The following is a 20,452-nucleotide window of genomic DNA, read 5'->3' on the forward strand; positions in this document are numbered from 1 at the left end:
CTCTCACATTTGCAAGCAATCTAGCTGAAATATATCCCTGCATTGCAAGAGGGATTCATATTCACAAACTCTCTTCAGCCCTACGTGCAGAACAATGTTGTCAGTTTCCTTGATGTGTTATGGAGGAGGAGGATAACAGGACTACATACTGTCTGAAAAGCTGTAGTGCGTGGGCAGCACAGGAGGTTCATCAGACAACATGGTATAATTTGTGATAAATACACAGGAGCCGTTTCCATCACACACTGGTGGAACAAAGACAAAGAATACTAACTACATCATGGTGCACAACGAAAAACATTTATGTCTTTTATGCTAAGTCTCAGACTGCTGAAAGTTTGCAGCTAGCTGGCGAAATAATATGTGTAAACATCATTTGTTATTTATGAAAACTCAAGACTGAACTTGCTGCTGTTGTGTTTCATATATGATCAATCCATTTTTCAAGCATCAACAACTCCTTATAATCTTCATTCTTACAATGTTTCTACAATGGTGCATGCATTCCCCTCTCTCAATTTCAATTTACAGTTTTAATAATACTTTACTGCAGTGTTTCTTAACCTTTTTTTGACTCCCCTTACTGTCTAGGACAATATTCAAAGGTCCAGGGTGAGGCCGAGAGCTGTGGGAACGGAGCGAGTGCTAATGCGTGTCACCTCGGCGCAACACCGGTCTCGAGTCCAACGGAGGAGCTCCAGAAGGATAAAAAGAGTGACGACAGTGAGGGAGGAGAGAAGACCAGGTCTGGGACATTTATGTTGTGTTTTATTATGTTTATAATTAATTTCGTTTACATGTTTGTTTCTTTTGTCATTAAAGTTATGTTGATCGTTTGCCGGTTCCCTCCTTCTTCCCTTATTAACAAACTTTGCTACATTGGTGCCGAAACCCAGGAGGAACGAGCAATGTGCCATCAAAGAGCCTTCAGATGCTTGATGCAGTGGACTGGTGTGACTTTCTGGGGGGACAGACGAACTCGCTGCCGTCCACCTGGGTTGTGGAGAGGTGGTTACTGTCCGATAGGATACGGAGTCGCTGCCGCCATTTGCTTGAAGCCAGAGTCTGCTGCCATCCACCATGATGGAGAGGAGCAGGGAATGCGGGACTCGCTGCCGGCTGCCCAAGAAGCTGCCGGAAGAGTCATCACCATCCACCAGGGGGGCGGAGGAGTCAGAGGACTGTCCAGGGGTATCTAACGTCACCGCCAGGCATCACGGAGGAGTTCACCCAGCTGGTGGAGGACCGGAAGACAGTGTGTTTTGGGAACCACACCCAGAATTTTTTCTCTCCCCTCTGTCCCTCCACATCCTTCTGTCTCCTTTTCTCTCGTCTTGTTGGAGGAAGGGTGGGGGAGTAGAGTGCAGTCTCTGTGGTGTCCCCCAACCTGCAGAGGGTGATGGGGGTATGTGGCAAGCAGGGCAGGGCCAAGAACTGTGGGAATCCCAAGGATAAAAGTGGAGTGATGACAGTGGAGGAGAGAGGACCAGGCCTAGGACATTTATGTTGTGTCTTATGTTTATATGCAGAAGTTGTCCATGAGGGACTGTCGCTTTCCTTTCATTTTGTTGTTATGTTGAGCGTTTGCCCGTTCCCTCCTCCTTCTTCCCTGAACACAAACTTTGTTACAGTGGTGTAAGGAGGAACATGCTGTCAAAGAGACCTCTGTGCTTGGGGAAAACTGTGGTGCCATCGAGCAGAGCTGAGCAGAGTCTGCCGCCATGGACACTCGAAGGAGTGGGCTAGAGTGACTTTCGCTGCCATCCACCTGGGTTTTGGAGAAACGGTTGGTGTTCGAGAGGGGACTAAGGGGCGCCACCATTTGCCTGAGGCTGGAGCTTGCTTCTGTCCACCATGATGGAGAGGGACAGGGAATGGGGGACTCGCTGCCGGGTGCCTGAAGTTGTAGGAGCCGTTATCGTCCACCAGGGGGCAGAGGAGTCAGAGGGCCTTCCACTGAGGGGTATCCAGCATCACCACCAGGCATCTTGGAGGAGTTCACTCATCTGGTTCACTCAGCTATGTTAATATAACTAAATTTAAAGAATTTTAAGTTTTAAGCATTTGATTAGGCCCCCTAGTGGATGCCTAATTCCCCTGGATGAGAACCACTCCAGTAATTAATTTACATGAAGTCTAAATTTAACATAAGTTGAATGACAGTACACATAAAAAGAAATACACCGTGTTTAAAAAAGTAAGAAAATGAACAAAATCTCAAAGCCAATGTGTTATGAAAGACAGACAGTAAGAAAGATGTTGACAACAAACTATTTATAGTGGGCTAAAGCACACTTGGCTAAATCCCAGGCAGTCCTATGAGACTGAAATCAGATGACTGAATGGGAAAACATCCGCATTAAAATATTTCAGTACTGGATGAAGATTTTCTTCCTTTGCCCACATCTTCAAAAGCAAACATTACTAAATCATTCATGAGCACAGAGTCCCATCAGCTGCAGGCGGCTTGAATTAGCCCGGTTCACTCTAATCTGTGATAAGGACACCTCAGCTCTTTTCATAGTTAACCATCTTGAAATGAATGATCCAATCAGAGTTTCAATCCCCCAAATCCAAACTCCATACATCTATTAGTGCAGCGGATACCTCGCTGTAATTGAAGGGTTTCAGAGGCTCCCTGCATTTTCCAGAGTGATCAGCAGGCTGAAAGAAAGCGCTTATTCAGCTTGGATTAGAGATTGTTTGAGAGGATGGAACAAGCTGAATGCTGGCTTTTAACAGCACATGCATTAAAAGGTTATTTAAAAACAGAAGAAGAAATAAATAGAAAGGCTTATTAACAAACAAAGCATCCAAAATTGAATTCAAGATAGAAAAGGCAAAAAAGAGGTTTGGATTTGCTGCACCACAATTGAGTGGAATTCGCTCAGACAGAAAACAACATATGCATTAAAGGATGTCTTAAAGATGCAGAACACTTCTTCACCACAACTTTAGTCTGCCATAATAATAAAAAATTATCTGAGCTATATTATTAGGGCTGCAACTAACGATTATGTCAATAATCGATTAATCTGTCGATTATTTTTACGATTAATCGATGAATCGGGGGGGGGGGGGGGGCATTAATTTCCAACCAATTAATTAATTTTTTTATTCAAAACCAGAAATGACGTGCAAAAACATGTTGCTCTTTTAACATCCCTGAGCTGTTAAAGTAATAAAAAACAACAAATAAATGAACTAACACAAAAAACATACACATGTATGCTTTACATCTGCCAAATATATAGTTTTTTTTTTTTTTTTTTTAATAAATAAAGTGCACAAAAAGATGTATATTTTTGTTTAGCTTAAGATTACCAAGTGCAATAAAAAACTTTAAAATGAAATTTAAAAAGTACAACACAAATATATTTGTCAACAATAACCGATATGGGACAAAGCACAGAATATATACATGTCAACAGATTAGTGTTAATTTTGACAGCAAATTTTGATTTAGTTTTAGTCATAGTCTTTTGGATTTTCACTTTCGCGATCAAAGTGCATGCCACTGATAAGCATTGTAAATGCAGTATTACAGTTTACACATAAACGTGCAGGTCTCCTCTCGTGCGTCCTCCTCACTGGACGAGGCAATATCACTTTCGTTTCGCTTTCAGATATCGATTTTATAGATGCCATCAATGCTTTTATCTTTCTAGATGTAATTACCAAAATCAAAACTGTCCATAAACCTTAAATCCTCACGAAAACTTCGGTCAAGCCAGCTCGCCCGTCAACCTGAGAGATCAGCCTCATTACCTTAAAGTGTCAAATTTCTCGGTTTCTGAATGGACGGTTTAGCTTGATTGATAAACGTTAAAGTTCGGGCATGATTTATGTACCATCGACCGGTCCTAAAACGTTAACACGCTTTAAAAGATGGTTTGGAGATTGCGCGTTTCTCCGATTTCCTGTTCACATCCGCGACAAAACCGAAACGTGAAAATGGTCTCATTTGAAAGAAAATATCCAAAGCTAAAAGATGATATAGTGTGACTGATTGAAGCAGCCCGTATCAAAAGTGCGGGGGTCGATTTCTGTCTTTTCAAAACTGCGGGGGTCCTGACCACCCTGTCCCCCGTGCCAACGGCGCGCCTGTTCAGAACAACGTTACGGGTCTCTACCGATGGTCTTTCCTCTACCTCCGCTCTGCTATTTATTTATTTATTTTGCTCCGCTCTGCTTCGCGCTCAACCACGCTTTTTCATACTCAAACATCTCCGCGTCTTATTGAGAGGCGTAATAGTCGCGCGACACAACGAATCGATAATGAAATTCGTTGCCAACTCTTTTAATAATCGAATTTTAACGATTTTATCGATTCGTTGTTGCAGCCCTATATATTATTCACATTATTTCATCTATCTATAATCTCACTGTATCAGGAATGGTCTCATTTGATTATATCTTTTGGTAACACTTTATTTTGATGGTCCACTTTAAACATTCAACTAACTCTCATTAGAGTCTTAGTCGACTGTCTGCTTAATATCTGCTAAGTTTATTTTTTGATGCTTATTTTGATGCTCCCCAACAGACATTCTACTGACTATAAGTAACTTTGCAACTACTTGTCATTTTATACTACTTAGTGCTGAAAAGGCAGGGTTATTTTTGCGGCTGACCTTATTGCATATGCATTTGTAGGAGTTTCCCTTTCAAATGCAAAATTTATGGGAGGAGAGTATTTAAATGAATCATGCAAGGTTCGCGCTAGTCAGTTTACTGGCAATTACTGGTAATTATCCAATTGCATCTGTGTTCTTTAATTTATCTGTCGCCAGTAGATCACATGCAGAACTTTCCACTCCCCATCAGGGCTTTTTTTGGAATTGTGCAACATGCTAATTTGCCCTGTTTAGCAAATCTGGCCCTATGTGTCTTAGTGTGTTGCTGCAAAAAAATAAAAAATAAAAATAGCAAGATGGAAATATTCAGTGACTTCAGTGCATTGTTTCAGTGCTAGAGAATATATACTGAAAGAATTGAATATAAGCTAATAGTCTAAATGGATGCAAACTAGCTCTTTTCTAATTTCTAGTTTTGGCATTGTTTTTTCCTGGCAGAGAAATGCTGAATGCTGGGAATTATTCAAATGACACCCATCATCTGATGGAGGGTATCACATTTGATGCCAAGTTAGCTTGGAAATATGCAAACGAGCTTTACCACAGACACATACTTTATCAATAGAGAGGTAAATGATGTTAGAAACAATATTATAACCCTCTTTTATTCATACTGCAATGCCAAATCAAATTCGTAATTATGATTTTGAAGGAAGCCATTGTATGCAAAAATATCCCATTTCAACTTTTCTACATTTAAACCCCTGATGTCTGTATATTAAATCAGGAAGGTAAAAAAATTATGTACGTAAAAACAATGAGATATATCACAGAAATGGGCTTTCACATTGGACATCATGCATCAGAGAGTTAAATGATGTTTTTAAGGGTAATGCATATTCAGGGAACTCTCATTTGTCATGTTCACTCTATATGACTAACTCCGATCTTGTATTCCCAGACAAAAGATGCAAAGCAAATGAGCAATGCAATGAATGAAGACATTAATCCTGTATGCTGCTAACCAGAAGAGAGAGGTCTGTGAAAATCAGACACTGAAAATACTGCTATCCAACTCAAACATTTTGAAACGTTGCAGCCGTCAAAATCGGTCTCCCTGCTATCTAACTCTCTTTTCACCTCAGCTGTCATGTTCCTCAGGTCTAGGCGTGAGAAAGCAACAGGTCTGGAAATTCACTCACAATAAAATAAGACTCCAGTTTCTCCAGGAGCACAGCAGGAGGAGGAGCCCATGGCCTCGCACTACACGCATGTTCTTTATGATACGCCAAGATCTAAAAGGACTGGGCGGGAATCACAGGTCACTGGGTGAACACAGCAGGGTTATCTAATGGACGATTGATGGGATTATTATCCTGAGGACGACAGCAGGTGAGAAATCAGACACAGATTCGACCTCAAACTCACTAGCTTCTCTTAAGAGATGACATGCTGGTAAACAATCTCAAACTGAGCAGTGATTGTGGCTCTTGATCGAGGACACACTAGTCAACACACAGGGCAATATTTCACAATATATATTTGATGATTAAATCATTTAAATTTGCTCTGTACTTTGAATAGTTAATTCTCTTTTAAAGCTTTAACTATCAATGCTTTGTCTCACACTAGTTCTTCAATGTCTAAAGCAGCATTTCAAATGTTATTCACATCTCGGCTTTTAGATCCAGCATTTTAATGCAATATCCTAAAATTTGCATAAAAATACACTTTCGTTCAAAAATTTGGGGTCGGTAAGATTTTTAATATATAATTTAAAATTAAATTTATATCCAGTGATCAAAGCTGAAATTCTTCAGTGTCACATGATCCTTCAGAAATCATTCTAATATGATAATTTGCTGCTCAAGAAACATTTCTGATTATTATCAATGTTGAAAACAGTTGTGATGCTTCATATTTTTGTGGAAAAACCCTGATATGTTTTATTTTTCAGTATTCTTTGATGAATAGAAAGTTCAAAAGAACAGAATTTATCTTTTTCAAATCTTTTGTAACATTATAAATGTCTTTACTGTTACTTTTATCAATTTAACGCATCCTTACTGATTAAAAGCATTAATTTCTTTACTGGACTTCAACTTGCATTGACTGTTTGAGCACTACAGCTCAACGTGTGGAATGAAATAACGATAAATAAATATTTCATGCGATGCTGACTCGGAGTAGGAAAATGGAAAGTCTGTTGGGTAGCTGAGGATATTTTTCCTGAACTCCTTCATACACCAGTCCATTACATAATGTTTCAATCACAGAGCTGAAGAAAGAAGTTTTCTCTTTAAACACGGTGGGGGGCAGTTGCACTCATTTGACGCATGAGACACCAGAGCTTCTTCCTTCCAAGTACTTCTAAGAATGTCCTTGTGTTTGATGTGGTACCCGACTGAGCCAAAGCAACAAGAGTTTAGTGGTTCAGCAGCCTGCAGATATGTGCGGCCAGTATATATATATATACACTGGCGTCAAAGGCGCATTTGACTTTATTCTCCCTTAAACCACTAGATGGCACAAAAATTCAGCTCAGGACTTTTCTTAAAGGATTAGTTCATTTCACTTCAGTTTACTCACCCTCATGCCATCCAAGATGTTTATGTCTTTCTTTCTTCAGTCAAAAATAAATTATGGTTTTGTCCTGCACTGCTCTGCGATGTGTCACGCATTATGTAATCACATTGGAAAGGTTACGTGTGACGTAGGCGTACCACGGTAGGGCGAAAAACTTCATCTCATTTTCTCCTCCAACTTCAAAATCATCCGACATTGTTGTTTTACCTTTTTTTGTAAAGAACGTTTGACTTAGTCATGTTGGAAAGGTCACACATGACTTAGACGGAAGTACCAATCCAGTGTTTTACAAAGTGAACATGCATAAGACTATGTGATGTGTGGCGCATCACAGAGCAGTGCAAGATGAGAATTTGTCATTAAAAGGTATATAATTCAATTTTTTAGAAAATGACAGATTTTTTCTCTGGATAAGACTCTTATTCCTCGTCTGGGATCATGTAGAGCTCTTTGAAGCTGCACTGAAACTGACATTTGGACCTTCAACCCCAGTGAAGTCATTATATGGAGAAAAATCCTGGAATGTTTTCCTTAAAAACCTTAAAATTCTTTTGGACTGAAGAAAGAAAGACATGAACATCTTGGATGACATGGGGGTGAGGAAATTATCAGGATAATTTGAATTCTGAAGTGAACTAATCCATTAACAAATGCTTTGGATGATACACATGGAAATTTGGCTGATCCTTGATGCAAAGTTGATTCTGCACTAATTTTATCTAATATTTAATGTTTTTATGTAGCAAATAAGAATTGATAAAATTATTGACTATATTTTGAGACAAAGGTCTTTTCAGTTTTGGTCAAGATAATTAAAGCAACAGTTTTTCAAAAAAGGGGGAATATGTAAAATATGGGGTAAGATGTGCCCCTGCTGTTGAGGCTAAAGACTACGGAAGAGGATTAGGGCCAAGCAATAATAAAAAAAAATAAAACCATCTCGAGAATAAAGTTGTTAAATTTCGAGAAAAAAATTCGAAATAAAATGTTGAGAATAAACTCGTTAAATTATGAGAAAAAACGAGTTAAATTTCAAGAAAAAAAATCATTAAATTACGAGAACAAATTCATTAAATTATGAGAAAAAAGTCGTTAAATTACGAGAACTAATTCATTAAATTATGAGAAAAATGTCGTTCAATTTCGAGAAAAAAGTCGAGATAAAATGTTGAGAATAAACTCATTGAATGATGAGAAAAAAGTCGTCAAATTACGAGAACAAATTCGTTAAATTACGAATTTGTTCTCATAATTTAACGACTTTTTTTCTTGTAATTTATTGACTTTATTCTCAACATTTTATCTCGACTTTTTTCTCGAAATTTAACGACATTTTTCTCATAATTTAATGACTTTATTCTCATAATTTAATGACCTTATTCTCGTAATTTAATGACTTTATTCTCAACATTTTATCTCAACTTTTTTCTCGAAATTTAACAAGTTTTTTCTCGTAATTGAACAACTTTAATCTCTAAATGGTTTTATTTTTTTATTATTGCTTGGCCCTAATCCTCTTCTGTAAAAGACACAATAATTAACATGATAATAATTAGCTGGCAGACTTTTCCATTTGCTGACATGAAATGCTTAGATTTAGATGCTGAAAATATTTTTTTTTTTTTTTTTTGCTCCATCAATGTTCAATAAAAACATCTATTTTTCTGCACCCATACACTATGGGAATAGTGAAAAGCACATTTTTGTTAAGTTGTACCAATGTACATATTGCGTTTACAATTAACTCTGGGAATGGTATGTTGAGATGCATTATTTCAGACATAGGCAAACATACAGTGGCTCACGTGAACTCTTACCTTTGCGATCTGCACGCACCAGTTGAGCAGCAGCTGGGAGCCGATGTTCTCCTGGTGCTCATGAACATAGTCCAGCAGACAGCCGTGGGGCATGAGCTGAGTCACCAGCTGAAGAGTGGGACTCAAGCAGACCCCCAACAGACGCACTAGATGAGGATGCTCCATGCTGGCCATGATCAGCGCCTCCTGGAGGACAAACATAGAAATACCGGAAATGTGCTGGTTTGATCAACACCTTGGATCATTTCCATCCTTATACATTATGTGAACTCTAGGTCCAATAGTGCATTTACTGTATGCAATGATTCATTTACATAAATGAAATGCAAAATGAGCCTGTTTTGTGTTCAATACAAACAGCTACCTTTAATGTTAGCATGTTGCTAAGATATAATCTCATAGCCCATAAGGCCTCAAAAGCAAGAGCTTGTTCATCTAATGTTAAACGTATACTAAAATGCATGCAATTCATGACATTATTGTTATTTGATTTGCACTATTGGCTATCTCAGTAAATCCTAGTAAATTCCTAGTGAAAAGTAAAGTGAGGTTTAATTATAAATTACTTACATCCATAAACTCCACATTAGCTTTAGGTCCTGTACTTTCATTGAGTATCTTTATGGCCACGGGAATCTTCACTGTTTCCCCTTCTGGAATCCAGATTCCCTTATAAAAAAAAAGAAAAAAAAAGAGAAAAAGATGAAGCAGCAGAACTCAAGGAAACACGTAAAACTCAAATGAACACATGAATCATAAAAGTGAATGTAGTACCTTGTAAACCGTGCCAAAGGCTCCTGTTCCCAAGATCTTGACCCTCTTGAGCTCCGTCTCCTTCAGTATACGTAACTGTGCCTGGTTGGGTGCCGTGCCGCTCGGTGTTAAAGGCTCTACCAGCTGCACAAAACACATAATCAAAACCAAAATCACTCAACACAATCACAAATTCATTCATAACTACAATTCCTAGTTGAGTTTCATCTGCCAGTCACTAGTTGGCAACATTATGGACTCATGTTCTGTATGATTTCATTAGTGTCATCATGTACAAATGTATTCATTTGGTAATGTTTTGCCTATTTAAATACTTTTATGCTTTTCAGTTTGAATGGCTTCTCAAGTTACAAGGATAGTTTACCCAAAAATTACAATTCTGTCATTAATTACTCTACCTCATGTCGTTCCAAACCCGTAAGACTTTCGTACATTTTCATAACACAAATAAAGATATTTTAAATTAAATCTGAGAGATTTTTGTCCCTCCATAGACAGCTACACAACTGACACTTTGACGCTTCAAAAAGTTCATAAAGAGATTGTAAAACTAATCCATATGAATTAAGCAGTTTAGTCCAATTTTCTGAAGAGACTCAATCACTTTATATGATGAACAAAGTTTAGAGATGTGTTTTTTAAAAGCTGAACTTATTTTAACTTTAAAAGCGCTGCATTTTTAGAATGGCGTGTCATTAAAGGAACACTCCACTTTTTTTGAAAATAGGCTAATTTTCCAACTCCCCTAGAGTTAAACAGTTTTCAAATCCATTCAGCCGATCTCCGGTTCTGGCGGTACCACTTTTAGCATAGCTTAGCATAGTTCATTGAATCTGATTAGACCGTTAGCATCGTTAGCATATTTTTCCTATTTAAAACTTGACTCTTCTGTAGTTAAATCGTGTACTAAGACTGACGGAAAATAAAAAGTTGTGATTTTCTAGGCTGATATGTCTAGGAACTATACTCTCATTCAGGCGTAATAATCAAGGAACTTTGCTGCCGTTCCATGGCTGCAGCAGTGCAATGATATTACGCAGTGCCTGTGAGCCCCTGCTTGCACAGGGAACGTGCCTTGCAACCATGGAGACGCTTGTGAGAGACGCTGCGTAATATCATTGCACTGCTGCAGCCATGATACGGCAGCAAAGTTCCTTGATTATTACGCCTGAATGAGAGTATAGTTCCTAGACATATCAGCCTAGAAAATCACAACTTTTTATTTTCCGTCGGTCTTAGTACACGATTTAACTACAGAAGAGTCAAGTTTTAAATAGGAAAAATATCAAAACTCTTTGGTCATTTTTAAGCGAGATGCTAACGGTCTAATCAGATTCAATGAACTATGCTAAGTGGTACCGTCAGAACCGGAGATTGGCTGAATGGATTCAAAAACGGTAAAACTCAACTGTTTAACTCTAGGGGAGTTGGAAAATGAGCCTATTTTCAAAAAAAAAGTGGAGTGTTCCTTTAATGAAACACTGCAAAAGATGCAAGATGCGAATGCAATGGTTAAAGATGTCCATCTAGTGCATGTTTACAGCACAAAGGAATGCAAATATGTAAATCTTATTCTTAACCTGTCTTCATTTGCCTAGGCAGTAAAACCTTTGCCAAATTACAAAACTTTTAACAAAACCGCTAGACTTCTTAACTATACACATTTCTGTTCATATGACTCTGCAGTGGTTTCCCGTCTCATCATGTATTCAGTTCAAAATACTTCTTTTAACTTCAAGGATCTTGAACCTCAGTATCTACAGTACTGCATCCATATATTCCTGCACGTATGCTCTGGTCCTCTGAATTCAGATTGCTATACTTTTCCTTAGATTTCAACTCTTTTATATAGGTGACAGAACCACCATTAAAATAAAACATCCTACATCAAATTGGTTGCTATGGACGGACCTAAATAGTTTATTAACAATCCTTATATTGAGTATATTATATGTTTTATGTCAAAAGAAATAATACTGCAACACTGGATATATCTGCCAGAAGTAGATTTCGAAACAGTAGATCGATTTAGTGCAATACACTCCCAAACATACCTGCAGATTCCACAATATTGACTTAAACTTTATATCTCACACAGACACACTGGCTGCAGAACATTTTGAAGTACTTTCCTGCGATCCCATTTAAGGATCTGAAAATGATCTCCATTATTCCATTTGAGTTTTCCCGCCATTGAAGTGAGAGAAGCACTTTCAAATGGAAAATTGAGACTGGCTATAGACCCCACAGACCCATCCATGCACCTCAACACCAGATTCACTGGCCAGGCTTTCTGTCTGCATTTCTTTTTTTTAGACTCTGTTTCTCCTAACATCATGTTTATCAAATTAATGCACTGCTCTCCAAATTATTCAAACTCATTTTAAACACTGGCAGATTTTTAGCTCTCACCTCTGTTTCTAAGAAACGGCGTAAGGCTCTTTTCTTCTTGATGCTCTTCCGACGGAAAAAGATAGCAAATCCGAGCACCACGATCACGACCACAAACATCCCCCCAATCACCCCAGCTGCAATCAGAGGAGTCCTGGAGGAAAACACAAGGATTAAAACATTGAAAATATAACCGTTTCAGTTAATAATTCAGTTTTTCATTTTAAATTTTGAGAAGGGCTCAACTTTGAGTATCTAATGCATTGTTTTAAAGGAAAATGCCATTATAGCTCTACTGAAAAATACTTTGCTGTCTCATTCTGTTTCTGTTAATATTATTAAAAACAAGTGAATAAAAAAGTGTTAAGGTTTTAGAAGGCCTACTGCTTTTCCACAAATAGTGCTGTGTTCTTTCAAATCATAACACCCAATGATCAAGCCGTCAGAATACACTCTATACACAACAAATATGAGAAGTTCAAGTGAAAAATGACCTGGAAAGATTTTATATATATAAAATAAAACAGTGCCTTGAAAAGTCTGTGGGGTAAAAAGGATGAGGAAAACATCCAGCTTGTTACCTGTCCAGCATCCCAATACAATCTTGAATCCGGGGTCCAGTACACCTGTGATACAAAACAGAACAAAAATACCAATTAAAATATTATTACTTCAAAAAGATTACTAAACATGATGATGATGATGATGATGATGATATGGTCTAATACCTTGTCGCATATACACTACTGTTCAAAAGTTTTATATATATATATATATATATATATATATATATATATATATATATATATATATATATATATATATATATATATATATATATATATATATATATTTAAATCAGCAAGAACACAATACATTGATCAAAAGTGGCCATAAAGACACTTACATTGTTAGAAAAACAATATGTAAAATAACTGCTGTTCTTTTGAACTTTCTATTGATCAAGAAATCCGGAAAAACTACCATCATCTTATTAAAATTGATAATAAGAAATGTTTCTTGAGCAGCAAATCAGCATAATAGAAATATTTTTAAATATATTTATATTGTAATAATTTCACAGTTACTCTCCAAATTAAAGGTGCCATCGAACGTTTTTTTCAAGATGTAATATAAGTCTAAGGTGTCCCCTGAATGTGTCTGTGAAGTTTCAGCTCAAAATACCCCATAGATTTTTTTTTTTTTATTCATTTTTTTAACTGCCTATTTTGGGGCATCATTATCTATGCACTGATTCGGGGGGCTGCTGGCCCTTTAAAACTCGTGCTCCCTGACAATCAAGCTCGTGACTCTATAATACAGTGCATTTACAAAGTTCACACAGCTAATATAACCCTCAAATGGATCTTTACAAGATGTTCGTCATGTATGCTGCATGCATGCTTCGGGTCATGTGAGTACTGTATTTATTTGGATGTTTACATTTGATTCTGAATGAGTTTGATAGTGCTCCATGACTAAAGCTAACATTACACACTGTTGGAGAGATTTATAAAGAATGAAGTTGTGTTTATGAATTATACAGATTGCAAGTGTTTAATAATGAAAATAGTGACGGCTCTTGTCTCCGTGAATACAGTAAGAAACGATGGTAACTTTAACCACATTTAACAGTACATTAGCAACATGCTAACAAAACATTTATAAAGACAGATTACAAATATCACTAAAATATCATGCTATCATGGATCATGTCAGTTATTATTGCTCCTTCTGCAATTTTTCTGTTGTTCTTGTTTGCTTACCTAGTCTGATGATTCAGCTGTGCACAGATCCAGACGTTAATACTGGCTGCCCTTGTGTAATGCCTTTCATAATGTTGGGAACATGGGCTGATATATACAAATATTGGGGCGTACATATTAATGATCTCTACTGTTACGTAACAGTCAGTGTTATGTTGAGATTCGCCTGTTCTTCGGAGGTCTTTTAAACAAATGAGATTTATATAAGAAGGAGGAAACAATGGTGTTTGAGACTCACTGTATGTCTTTTCCATGTACTGAACTCTTGTTATTCAACTATACTATTCATACTATACTAAAGTCCAGTATCACTGATACTAATTCTGCTACTGATGTCTCTATGAAATTGATTAAAAAAAAAAAAAAAAAAAAAAAAAAAAAAAATTAAACATTCAACATTATAGTATACCTGAAAGTTATCAATTTCTTTAAAAATAGCAACTTTTAATTTAAGTGAACTTAAAACAATCTTTGCATAAACCGATTAAAATAAATGTCATATTTACCTGTCTATATAATTGTAAATTAATTATAGATTAATCATTATTGAAGCTCCAATTGTCTCTGTTACCTTTGTTGTTTGATTAACATTAATGACAGACATCATCACAGAAACTGGTTTATTAGGCTGCTGTCACTTTAAGAGCTGCCGCTGCCGAACATGATATGGATCTGACGCACATCTCATTTTCTCACAACACTTTAAGTTCATTTAAGATATTATTTAACTCATTTAAGACTGCTCTTATGAGGATACTCAATAAAACGGGCATTTTGGCATAATTGTGTGTGTTATTGTTTGTTCAAGCGTGAAAGAGAACTCAATACTGGCGCGCACGAGTCGCGTGTGTGTCACATGACTCGGCTATCACAGACAGCACGTTCTTGTTTGTCTTTTGGAGCTAAAAGCATTTGCATGAATAAGAGCATGATCATATGCTAGCCGAATTATGATGGAAAAAACAGATGCTGCGTTAATTGCGTTAAATAGTTTTAGCGCGTTAAAACGAAAACAATGCTAATGCATTAATTTTGACAGCCCTATTCAAATTACAATAATATTTCACAATGTTAATGTTTTTACTGTAAATTTTTCTAAAAAAAATCATCTTAAAAATCTAACCGAGCCCAGTCTTTTGAACAGTAAATGTGCACCATGTCAGCCATTGATCTTCCTAATCCTCTATCTAGCACTAGTAGCTGGAATCATCTCCAGAGCTCTACATACAGGGATAAGGCATGTTGGAGCACTGTGACGGTGGTGACTGTGTTCAGTGATCATAGAGAACAGTGCTGAAGAGCCCATGCCTGACAGTAACCAGCGGCAATGACTGTCACCAACAAGATGAAGGGATCGCAATGGCTTTGCTATGGTGTCCTAGAGCATCGCAAGAGCTTTGATTTGACAGCCAAGACAGACCAGAACAAAACAGGCTCAGACTGGGTGGATGTCTCTAGTGTATCGATGTGCGGTATGATCTGCCTCAGATGTACGGGACGTGACACTGAAGGATTGTGGAACCGCACCCAAATTTGTCATTCCACTGGGCAGTTAAAGTTTACATAGTTACATGCAGATTGGGCTGTTTTAAATGAATTCAGAAGAGATTTCCAAGATGAAACTGAGCAAAGGATTGCCTCACTAAGGGTTAGTGAACTTTAGAAAGCTCAGGTGCCACTTTAGTCTAAGTTTTAAAGCAGTTATTTTGAATACAATTCTTTTAAATTTTCTATTCATCATTTACACCTGGTATTAAAATGTGTTTTGGTTGATCGGATCACAAGTAGATGAGGGAGACATTCCCGTTTACACCTGGTGTTTTAATCCGTCTCTTTTGTCCACTTTCAACCACAGGTAAATGTACGTTTTGTTTTTTTTAAAATTTCAGATCTTTCAATCTAAGGGACAAAATAAGCTTGTGCAATTTACATATGAACGCGCCCAGAGTTGATGAAAAAAGATATGGAAAGCAGCAGCTTTCGTTTCTGCTCTGTTACCCGTAAAACCATGTTGAATGTGCAAAATGTTTACGCATTAGGTCAGTAGGCAGAGAGTAGTCGTCTTTTGTGGTTGTTCGAATATGTTCGATCACATGACTGGTTACACTATGAACACAATCTGGTCAAATGTGTTTTCAACCACCTCTGGAAGTGAATGAAAGTGGACAAGCTCAAAACATTTTAGATGCATCTCATGTTTTTGGACGCAAAGACTCGTTCTGTGTGAACGAGATCTTAGACGGTAAGATTTTCTTTGAATGTTAGTGTTTTTTTGTGCTCTCGATCTTCTAACATCACATTGACACACCATATTTGTTGGCACACTTGTTTACACACGTATTTGACGCCACCTATTGTTGCGGGTGTATTATTGACCTGTAAAATTCTAGACCCTAAATATAAGACAAACTTATTTTTTCAGATGTATTTCTAAGAAAAAAATCATATCATTATATTCGGAACAATACAGTAATATCAGATTCTACAAAAATAAATTATGCAGCACAGCCATTTTCAACTGATCATAATAAGAAAAAATGTTTGTTGAGCAGCAAATCAGCAAATTAGAATGACTTCTGAAAGATCATGTGACACTGAAGACTGATGCTGAAAATTCAGCTTTGATCACAGGAATAAATAACTTTTTAAAAAATATCAAAATAGAAAACATTTATTTTAAATTGTAATAATATTTTACAATATTACTGTTTTTACTGTAGTTTTGATCAAATAATAGCATCCTGAGTAAAATGAAAATATTATTGAATAAGCCATGCTTAAAAATCCCATAAATGTCAACAAATTTCTACCTTCACATTGTATTTATAACTTACTCCTTATCAAGGCAAGAAGACATGGAAAGATGTTTGTAATGTAATTACTGCAGTTGCCATGACAATGATGAAATCACAGGGCTTTAAAAAAAAAGAAAAAAAAAAAAAGAAAGCTTTTTGTGTTGAGCAGTGCTGGCCTGGAGGAAAAAGCAAACACATATATAGTACAGACAGACACTTACCCCTGGGTGCAGTTGGGGTGGCAGGGATGGCACTCGTTGTTGGTCTCAGCATATTTGAAGATGAAGCTGTTTGCTCCCTGCAGACCATCAGGGCATTTCTCCACACAGTTGGGTCCATCTTTCAGATGCAAGCACTTCACGCACTGATCTGGACCCTAAACCATACAGACAAAATGCAGGAGAATCACCTATAAATATAATTTGTCTACAATGTTATATTGATGCTTATCCCAAAAGAAACACAGTAATATTTTATGCACATCACATTTTGGTACTTTCTTGTGAGTTTGAGCAACATTACGCCTTCATTTAAGTTTTACTTAAATCACATAGCGGTGTTGACAACATAAACAAATTCATACATATTTGATCTAAGTAATTGCCCATTTTGAAGTGGGTGTCACACGCTTGGGCGAGTTCCTACATTCTCTGACAGCTCTGATGTTTGCTAAGTATGCAGCTTAGGAATTGTGATGGACAGACTTAAGAAGCGAACAGCTTTGTTTATTGGCGTTTATATATTTAAAACTACTGCACTTGCATTTTGCATTTAACAGACAAAATGGAGTACTCTTAACTGAATTTGCAGAAAAATATCCAAAAATGTCACAATGATGCCCCTTTTACTTCTGTAATGTGGTATATTTACAAGTGGCCTTTCAAAAATGCAGGGTGGGATTTGAAAAAAAGTAATTAAAAAAGTTAAAGGCACAATATTTAATTTTTGCCACTAGAGGTCACTTGTTCAAAACAAAGCCGCAGCTTGATGACGCAGTGAATGAGCGTGGAATCATGGGAGTTGTCGTCTTCACCTCCACAGCCGATGGAAAGGAATCCTACTGACTCTGCCTTTAACTTAATACATTTTTATGGAAGACTGATGTTTACTTGGTTTACTTACAGGGCCATGACAGGTAAGAGTTTTGTCTTCAGCCTTTTCACACTGGCTGTCACATTCCACACACACAGATCCATTGGCAAACTCTCGAACATCTCTGAAACATACAAACAAATTGAAATATTTAGACAGTATATATATATATATATATATTTCATCTGCTTGACCGGTTGAAGTTATTGTCAATAGATCAATCATTTGGCTGTATATGCGCAAACAATGATCTTATAAATATTCCTTTAACTCTTATTTTATCATGCAAATCAGTCAAAAACATTTTAGTCAAAGTACATGACATATTTTCTCAGCAACAACACATACAGCAGGTTTTGTTTTGTCTCCGACTCATTCTCCATGTCTTCTTGAACCATGGCCAACTGAACCACAGACACTACATTCACACACTGGCAAGAACTTGGCTAATACACTAGTCAGCTGAGTAAGATCCATGAAAAAATAATGGCATTTTAATTAGAAAAATCTTTCTCTGCACTGGCCTGAGAGGATAGAACAAACAGTCCCCTTTAAATTTTATCTAAGCAGATGGCAGCTCAGATTGCGGGAGATACGGCAGAGGAGCTGCCCAGCAGAGCCATCAATACCCTTTTCCTTTGTTCGTTTCCATCAGCCCATGTTTCAGAGGAAAATTTTGAGAGGCGGTTCCAAAACAGGGAAAGATGGTACCTTGTCAATAACAGAGTGAGGATCAAAGAAACCTCCAAGATCTTAAAACATTGGAAATCGAGTGTACAAGCACTCACAGTTTGAAGTTTCTCACACTGGAAAATGTTATGGTCAAAATGGGTGCTAATGTGATGCCCTAAACCAACTTAACTAACTACAAAGTTTTCTATCTACCATCTACCTATACCAGCTCTAAAGGGAAACTTCACCACTGGCTAAATGGGATTTCAATAAAACTTGGCTGCCTATCCATTAGAAAGGCGTTTTTTTTTTTTTTTTTTTTTTTTTGAATCGCTGCCACCTGACTAGAGAGAGCAGAGAAAAAAGGCTGTTGTCTTCCCTTTTGCCAAGTAGGCAAGAACAATTTAACACCCATAATGCAGTAGGCATGCTGCTATCCAAGGCAACTCCCACCAGTCAGCTATTACGCTTACCAGAGTCAAATACCAACTTGCTTTAGTAGGAAATACTTCTTAGCAAACTTTTAGTCAAGCAACTTGCATTGTTCCCAGGTGCAAGAATTCAATAAGTGATCCAATGAAGGATCTGTAGTTTATATTCTAATATTCTCTCAGGGAGAAAAATGATCTGATCAACCAAAATGCATCTTAATACCAGTTGTAAACAGGGCCTAAGAGAGACCAGGGACACTTTTGACACAAAATATCTTTAATTCACAATAAGTTATGCCCTGTTTACACCTGGTATTAAGATGTGTTTTGTTTGATCGGATCACAAGTAGACAAGGGAGACACATTCCCGTTTACACCTGGTGTTTTAATCCTTCTCTTTTGTCCACTTTCAACCAATTCTGTCCTGATTCTTTGAGGGGAGGGTCTATGGATGGGATGGGTAAATGTATGGCTTTCTTTCAGAGCTTTTGATCTAATGGAAAAATTAGATTGTGCAATTTACATATGAACGTGACCGGAGACACCGGAAAAGAAAAGAATTAAAAAGTTGCTTCAGCGGAGAATAGCGTGTTGTTACACAGGGTTCTGCGAGGGCGCATCCCAATAGTGTCAGTCGACGCAGCGTTGAGTTTACTCTAAAGGAAAACATTGTTCATTTACATATACTACCAGCATTGTAACAACACAAAGCAGGTTGAAAATAAGTGAAGTTACACTTTAAAATTAAATTCAGCAAATCATTTTTTAATTGATTCTCTAAATATTTGGAATCAGAATTCAGAATCAGAGTCAAGGAAGAATTCAGAAATCAGCATTCTAATTCCGCACACATTTAAAATGATTCTCTGAATAATTAAAATTTACCTACAACTCTTAACTTTATTTTTATTTGATCATTTTAATTTTAATTAAATTGACTTAAATTGATTCCCTAAGTAATCAGAACCTCTAACCCCAATTACTCCAGGAAAAACACATAGAGCTGTTCTCAACTCTTGGTTGAGCAACTGGAGAGCTGTTTGGCACATCACCATTCATAGACTCCACGCAACAGCAGCTGATCTAAAGCACAATTAATTGAGTGTAATGAGACCTCGGTTCATTCTCTAAAATATGACACTCCCCCACAGCTGATTATTGTTAGGAACTAAATTACATTTTTCTGCCACGGGGAATCCTATTCAGATGTTGGTCAGAGTTGCCATTGTTTAATGACTACACCAGAAAAGCAGTGCCAACCAAAGAGCTCTTCTCTGACGGTCCCAGTGGACCAGAATGTAAATTTGTTGTCAGATCAGTGTTTCCTCTTTGTCATTCACAGATGGCAGTGTGTTCTGAGCTCGCTTGGGACAGGCCGAGGAACAATTAGCTGGATTTTGTCCTGTGCAGTAGCTCCGGCCAGACACAGTGCTGCTGCCGTCTGCGTTCAGACGAGTAACTTTTAGATGAAATCCATCCCTCTCTCTGATTCTTTTAATCTTTTCTCACACACCCCCAAGGCAGAAATTTGTACACAATTCTGTTTACAAA

The 20,452-nt window shown here is 37.3% G+C and overlaps 2 protein-coding genes across 4 annotated transcripts in view; one reads left to right on the plus strand and one right to left on the minus strand.

Annotated features, from left to right (window-relative positions):
* The window catches only part of LOC137032938 (uncharacterized), a 59,011-nt gene extending 57,767 nt beyond the window's left edge, over positions 1 to 1,244 (plus strand). The window contains exon 4 of the transcript XR_010896767.1: positions 592 to 1,244. The gene's annotated coding sequence lies outside the window, so the exon portion shown is untranslated. The remainder of the gene's footprint in view (positions 1 to 591) is intronic.
* LOC137032937 (receptor tyrosine-protein kinase erbB-4-like) overlaps positions 1 to 20,452 on the minus strand; it is a 231,435-nt gene that overhangs the window by 23,553 nt on the left and 187,430 nt on the right. For all 3 annotated transcript variants that reach the window (XM_067404966.1, XM_067404965.1, XM_067404967.1), the window contains 7 exons: positions 17,829 to 17,922; positions 16,928 to 17,082; positions 12,727 to 12,771; positions 12,167 to 12,299; positions 9,755 to 9,877; positions 9,551 to 9,649; positions 8,981 to 9,166 (listed from right to left, as the gene is read on the minus strand). In XM_067404966.1, coding sequence (XP_067261067.1) covers positions 8,981 to 9,166; positions 9,551 to 9,649; positions 9,755 to 9,877; positions 12,167 to 12,299; positions 12,727 to 12,771; positions 16,928 to 17,082; positions 17,829 to 17,922 — 835 coding nt within the window. The remainder of the gene's footprint in view (positions 1 to 8,980; positions 9,167 to 9,550; positions 9,650 to 9,754; positions 9,878 to 12,166; positions 12,300 to 12,726; positions 12,772 to 16,927; positions 17,083 to 17,828; positions 17,923 to 20,452) is intronic.

Source organism: Chanodichthys erythropterus, chromosome 12, assembly GCF_024489055.1.
Source record: "Chanodichthys erythropterus isolate Z2021 chromosome 12, ASM2448905v1, whole genome shotgun sequence".
Lineage (NCBI taxonomy): Eukaryota > Metazoa > Chordata > Actinopteri > Cypriniformes > Xenocyprididae > Chanodichthys > Chanodichthys erythropterus.